Genomic DNA, 7084 nt, shown 5'->3' with positions numbered 1-7084 from the left:
TTTCTAAAATATCTTATACAGTATATTATTTTTATTAATTATACCAATAAAAATCATTTTATCCGGTCAATATCAAGTCAAGCTTGAGTTTGTGAACGTTTAGTAAACGAGTTTAAATGGTGGCTCGAGCTCAATTTTATTTAACCTTAATTTAATTCAAGCTTTTAACAGGATACCTTTTTATCAGTATATCAATCAACTTACACTTTACACTTTGAACTTTAGTCAGTCATTTTACGTTAAGTTTTATAAAGTAACTTTTGAAATAAAAAGTGAATATTTTTCTAAAACAAACTTTTTAAAGATATTATTATGATTTATGATTGATAACTTCCACATTCTAAAACATAATAAATCTGAAAGGGGTTGTAGTTTGGTATAGAGTGCGTTGTATTACGAGTCTACGTTTAAACATCTAAACCACACAAAATTTAATGATCAACGGCTAGGATTAATCTTCAACCAACCCATTTTAGTCTTACCAAGCCCCCTTATCAAAAATCAAATATAAACACCCTTTTCCCTCACCAACCAGAAAATATATATAAAAACAAAAAAATAAATAAATAAAACAATAAAACATAAGATAAGTAATATAACTTTCTATCTATAAATAGGCCACCACCTTGTCTTCTTTTCCTCAACAAACATAATCACATTATTTTTCCTCTCACTACATTGTTGACATAATATGGGTAGTCTCGAAATCAATGGATACCGAACCGGTACTGGTACTAATAATGAATATCAGTCTTGTGTGAAAGGTGATCCATTGAATTGGGGGGCCGTGGCCGAATCGATGAAGGGGAGTCACCTTGATGAGGTGAAGCGGATGGTGGCCGAGTTTAGGAACCCGTTGGTGAAGCTGGGTGGGGAAACATTGACAGTGTCGCAGGTGGCTGCAGTTACAGCCACCTGCGACACCGTCAAGGTGGAGTTGTCTGAGTCTACGAGGGAAGGCATGAAGGCGAGTAGTGAGTGGGTGATGGAGAGTATGAATAAAGGGACGGATAGTTATGGTGTCACGACCGGGTTTGGTGCTACGTCTCATAGGAGGACTAAGGAAGGTGGTGCTCTTCAGAAGGAGTTAATCAGGTAAATTTATTTTGTGGGGCTCTAATTCCATACCGTTTTAGATGGCTGTTTAGATCGAGGGCAATATACACGTTTTGTCCAAGTTTTTAAATTTAACTTTTTTTTTTCCTTTTATTAAAACGGTCGTTCACAAAAGACAATAATTTTATACATTGAAATTAAAGACAATAGTTTTATACATTGAAATTAAATTAGTGTGGTGTATTTATGTCATGGTCGTTTTTATTTATAAAAGTTTTATAAAAATTATCTGAATATTAAACGAGTGGTAAAAGATTTTTCTTTTTATGAGTGAAGACCGCGGTTTAAAACCTGGGTATTAGAGTAGAAATAAACAGGTGTCTATAGCCGTTAAAAAATCAGTATTTTTGTAAATATTTTTTAAAGTCATAATTGAACCCGTCTTTTACTAAAAATAGTATATTATATTTAGTAACTTTTATGGGGTCAGTAATAAAAGAAGCTATCCATACCATTTGATGTCTAATGTAATATCGTTTAAATGGCTGGTCGTATAGAGGTCGTCCGATTATTGTTATCAACAACTTTTTACTTTTGAAGTTTGTTCACTAGTGTTTTGAGTTTCTTTTTCCTTTTTTTAATAAAAAAACAAAAATTATAATTAATTATGGCGATAAATCAATTTTGTTTTTTTCATGAAAACAAGCTATTCACAAAAAAACGAAAACTTTATGTTGTGAAAATAAATGTGTCACAATAAATAAATAATTTGAGCAAGTAATTGTATAAAGGTTGTCAGTTCAAAAACCAAACCCATATAGGTTTTCGTTCTATCGGATGTTACGTCAGAGAGTTCTGCTTTTGTGGTGACATGACGACTGACAAGTGGCAGTCAGCGGTATGATTTATTGGAAACGCCAAGCCTAACTATGATAACCAATGTAGATCCGGTTAAGATAACATAATTTGACCAAGATGGGACAACAGAATTCTTATATTGATAAAAGGAGTATGGTGGCTTAACATACAATAAATTCCGCCGTTCTTAAAAAACTATAGCATAATACTTTTTTTTAATAGTCAATTAAACACCAACTGTTTACTATTCAATATTCATAGTAAGCTAAATTTAACAACTTTTTACGTCACAGGTTCTTGAACGCGGGTATATTCGGCAAGGGTTTGGAATCAAGCCACACACTCCCGCACTCGGCCACAAGGGCCGCAATGCTGGTGAGGATCAACACCCTCCTCCAGGGTTACTCGGGCATCCGCTTCGAGATCCTCGAGGCCATCACTAAACTCATAAACCACAACATCACTCCAATTTTACCCCTTCGTGGGACCATCACCGCTTCAGGCGACCTGGTCCCTTTGTCCTACATCGCGGGCCTTCTCACTGGCCGGTCCAACTCCAAAGCAGTTGGACCGACAGGAGAAGTCCTAAACGCCGAAAAGGCGTTTTTAGAAGCCGGTATCACCGGCGGGTTCTTTGAGTTACAGCCTAAGGAAGGGCTAGCACTTGTTAACGGCACCGCGGTGGGTTCGGGAATGGCTTCCATGGTTTTGTTTGAAGCTAATGTGCTTGCGTTGTTGTCTGAAGTGTTGTCCGCGATATTCGCAGAAGTTATGCAGGGGAAGCCCGAGTTCACCGACCACTTGACGCATAAGCTGAAGCATCACCCGGGTCAAATCGAGGCCGCGGCCATCATGGAGTACATTCTCGACGGAAGCGATTACGTTAAAGCCGCGCAAAAGGTTCACGAGTTAGACCCGTTGCAAAAACCGAAACAGGACCGATACGCTCTTCGCACGTCGCCCCAATGGCTCGGCCCACAAATCGAAGTCATCCGCTCGGCCACGAAAATGATCGAAAGGGAGATTAACTCGGTTAACGACAACCCGTTGATTGATGTTTCGAGAAACAGAGCGTTGCACGGTGGCAACTTCCAAGGAACCCCGATTGGTGTTTCGATGGATAACACGCGTTTAGCAATCGCTGCGATTGGGAAACTCATGTTCGCGCAGTTTTCCGAGCTTGTGAATGATTTTTACAACAACGGGTTGCCTTCGAATCTCACGGGTGGGCGTAACCCGAGCTTGGATTACGGGTTCAAAGGGGCAGAGATCGCTATGGCTTCGTACTGCTCCGAGCTTCAATTTTTAGCTAACCCGGTCACGAACCATGTTCAAAGCGCGGAGCAACACAACCAAGATGTGAACTCGTTGGGTTTGATTTCGTCTCGAAAAACAGCCGAAGCGGTTGAGATTTTGAAGCTCATGTCATCGACATACATGATCGCGTTATGCCAATCGATTGACTTGAGGCATTTGGAAGAGAACTTAAAGGCTACGGTGAAAAACACCGTAAGCCAAGTGGCGAAAAAGGTCCTAACCACGGGGTTCAACGGTGAGCTCCACCCGTCAAGATTCTGCGAAAAAGACTTGCTTCGTGCGGTAGACCGCGAGCATGTTTTCACCTACATTGACGACCCGTGCCTCGCTTCATACCCGTTGATGGAGAAGCTTCGACGCATGCTAGTCGAACACGCTTTGAGCAACGGGGACGGTGAGAAAGATGAGAAAACATCAATCTTCCAAAAGATAGGTCACTTTGAAGCCGAGTTGAAAGCGGTTTTGCCAAAAGAGGTGGAGGAGGTTTGGACCGCGTTTGAGAATGGTACATTGGCGGTCCCGAACCGGATCAAGGCGTGTAGGTCGTACCCATTGTACCGGTTCGTGAGGGAGGGGCTCGGGGGCGTGTATTTGACGGGCGAGAAGGCGATTTCGCCGGGTGAGGAGTTTGATAAGGTGTTCACAGCGATTTGCAAGGGTCAGATTATTGATCCTTTGTTTGAGTGTGTTGAAGGGTGGGATGGGATGCCATTACCAATTTGTTAGTTATGTTTTGTTGTGTTGATACATTAATGGGTTTGTAATGCCCATGTGAAATGTGTATTAACTATTATTAATCGTTACAAATGGAAGTTTAGTTTATCTTTTTGTCTTAGAATCTAAGAAAATATACATTTGGTAACTTGATTAATGGTATCATTGAAAACCGTGCCCTACTTTTCTAAAATTACAAGTATGACTTTCAAATGGTTTCGAAAAGTAACACAGATGCTCATTAAAATGGCAAATATAACTTTCAAATGTTTTCAAAACCGTAACACAAATGCTCGTTTAAATGAACTGACGTTAATTTTTTAACTACGTGTATATGTGAAATAATCATTGGGATAAAACAATAAACAGAACCCAACCCCAAACATCATGCATACGAAATTCTTTCTTACAATTCAAGTAGTATACTGTGTTTATCTTATAGCCCGACGTGGCATGTCGCCTTTCTAATTCAGCAGATAGAAGAAAGTTATAGGTTGGCGGCATCGGTTCTTACCGGCAATGGCTAGACCGTCGACCTTTTGTTATTGACATTTGAACAAGTGATCATTGACTAGTTGGACCCGTGTAGCCAATTATTTTTATAAGCATATAATTTTTGTTTACCTAGAACGCTTACATTATTAGTTGGACCAGTATAGACAATTATTTTTTATAGACATATTATTTTTTGTTTACCTAAAACTCTTACATTATTATTTTTAAGTAGCAATTATTGAGTTTAAAGAATTTTTTTAATTTTCTTTACTATCGTGTCCTTTTATCTTTTCAAAAGAATTATATTAATTTATATCCTTAACTAAAACACAACAACTATCTGAATTTATAAATATAAAATACTTTTTTAAAATAATTTATATCATAATAATCCAAGTTTTAGGTGAATGGTTCAACGACTTATCTATTGTTCGAACGTTGAGATGAAATGTGGGACGTCATTACGACTCATTCTGCTTTTCACAAACTCCTATAAGGTTACTTATAAACGCACTCCCACCTGCTTTTTATGTTAAAATAAAAGTTGATGTTAAATAATATATCTATTATAGTAAACTTTGGATAACAATAGAAGAGGTCAAAAATGTTTTTTTAATATATGAAGTGAGGTAAAAAAGAACATGTCACATTCGTTTTTTTTTTTCGTTTTCGTTGTACTCGACCCGTACTATAATTCGGGTCTTGATTTATTAATAAAAGTGTTTTTTTAATAGTTCGTGTATTGATTAATCGTGGTTGCAGCATCAGCGCATCAGCTCGTTTAATTGCTGGTTCAGTTTGTTTCAGCTTGTTTATCATCTAAACTCTATCTGAAACATGTTATAATTCAAACTCAAGGCTCTAGATTGTTACTAAGGGTATGTTTGGGATTGAGTTTGAAAAATGTTTATCGGCTTATTAGCTTTTTCAAAAATCCATTTTGAAAAGTCAGGATTTGGGGCTTTTGAAAAACTGCTTTTTAACCCTTTTAAAAATCTAAAATAAGAAAGATTTTTGTGATTGCTAAACACATTTTATTTTATTTGCTTTTTAAAAACACATACAAGCCAATAAGCATTTTTCAAACTCAATCCCAAACATGCTCTAAGTGAAATCCTATCTCAAAACAATGATATATATCCCGGATTTATCAAGTATTATCTTTAATTTGTGATAATTTTATCATTTATTCAAGTTTAAAGTGGGTTTATATCTAAATTCATGATAAACACAACATTGAATCTGATTCCTATAAAAGAGAGGTAGCAGGTCGTTCATAACTTGCATCTTACCTGATATAAGGCTAAATATATATAATCCCTTGTATATTTAATATAATATTTTATTAGTTTTCGTTCGGTTTTTATTAGAATTTGTATTACTAATTCATTTGAATATTTTAGGTTCCGGGTTACAATAATGTTGAAAAGAGTGCAAAAAACAAGCGAAAATAAGCAAAATGGGAGAAGGCCCGTCACGCGGCACTTTGAACTCAGTTTTCTAGAATCTTCTACAAATATATTAAGTCTATAGGCTAAGATTTTTAGAATCTTCTACAAATATTAAATTTATAGGCTCAGATTTCCAGAATCTTCTACTAATTTTAAGTTTATGGGCCTTGAATGTCTATATAAACACTCATAAACTTAACCCTAATCATAACCTGAATAACCTGAAAGCCATAGCCAAATTTGGAGTTTCCCGAAGCTTAGGATTGCATATTTTGGCGGGTTTGAAGGCTAGGAATCAGCCGGTGAAGTGCTTATCATCCAAAGACGAAGACCACGGGTTTTATTGCATTTAATCTTTCGTTCTTATTATTTTCACCATGAATCATTTTATTATCGTTTTGTTTTATTTTATGATGCTAGGCTAAACATTATAGACTGCCTATGCTTATGATGAACCTATTTTGACGTTGTGTTTTGATTTTGGATTTATTTATCATTATGGTTTTTATGATTTAGTAAAATCTTTAATTATATTAAATTGATGCATACGGATATTTATGATTGTTTGATTAATTGTTATTATTCCATAGTTGCCTAGATTATTGTTTGTGTTGATACATGTTTTGTACGTCTCGGTCTTTATCAGGACATTAATGTAATTGTTTCATAATATAGGGGTTATAATGTAAAATGCCATTCGCTCTATTATAAGTTACATTCGTTACCCCGAAACGAATGTAACACATTCGTATTAAATGTAAGCTCATCCGTTAACCTTGATTAACGAATGAGATAACGAATAAGGGCTATTCGTTATGTTTAAGTGTATTAACGAATGAGGTGTTCATTCGTATATGTTAATGTAACGAATGATGCATTCGTTAAGTGTTAACTTAACGAATGTAGTCATCCCCTATATATACCCTGTAATACTTTCATTAATGTAACAGTTCTGATTATTCCTGATTCCCTCTCGTTACGCTATCCAAATACTCTCTCAACACACACACTACACATACTAACGTAATCCTAGCCTAATTGTATTCACATACAATGAGTTCATTATTGTAATCACAAGATCTAGATCCTCCCAAGCTCTCTTAAGTGGAATCAAAGCCTGTGATCTGATCTTCGATGCTTCTCGTTGTTTAAATCGTATAATTCATCATGTATTGGATTCATTTCATGATGAA

At 36.2% G+C, this 7084-nt stretch overlaps 1 protein-coding gene across 1 annotated transcript; it reads left to right on the top strand.

The window, feature by feature from the left end:
* Nucleotides 1-633: 633 nt before the first annotated feature.
* LOC143626884 (phenylalanine ammonia-lyase-like) lies at nucleotides 634-3969 on the top strand. Its single transcript, XM_077096825.1, has 2 exons — nucleotides 634-1095; nucleotides 2208-3969. The coding sequence occupies exons 1-2, from the start codon at nucleotides 692-694 to the stop codon at nucleotides 3955-3957; spliced, it is 2154 nt and encodes a 717-aa protein (XP_076952940.1). The 5' UTR covers nucleotides 634-691; the 3' UTR covers nucleotides 3958-3969.
* The last annotated feature ends 3115 nt before the right edge of the window (nucleotides 3970-7084 follow it).

The sequence above is a fragment of the Bidens hawaiensis genome, unplaced genomic scaffold, assembly GCF_021521415.1.
Source record: "Bidens hawaiensis isolate Kalapana, Puna unplaced genomic scaffold, B.hawaiensis_p1.1 tig00004525_1, whole genome shotgun sequence".
In the NCBI taxonomy this organism is placed as follows: Eukaryota; Viridiplantae; Streptophyta; class Magnoliopsida; order Asterales; family Asteraceae; genus Bidens; species Bidens hawaiensis.
The sequence above is the reverse complement of the archived record's forward strand: the minus strand, read 5'-3'. Positions and strand labels throughout refer to the sequence as shown.

Coding starts and splice junctions, on each gene's coding strand:
- LOC143626884 (XM_077096825.1), top strand. CDS start 692: ATGGGTAGTCTCGAAATCAATGGATACCGAACCGGTACTGGTACTAAT. Junction 1,096..2,207: donor CTTCAGAAGGAGTTAATCAG/GTAAATTTATTT, acceptor TTTACGTCACAG/GTTCTTGAACGCGGGTATAT.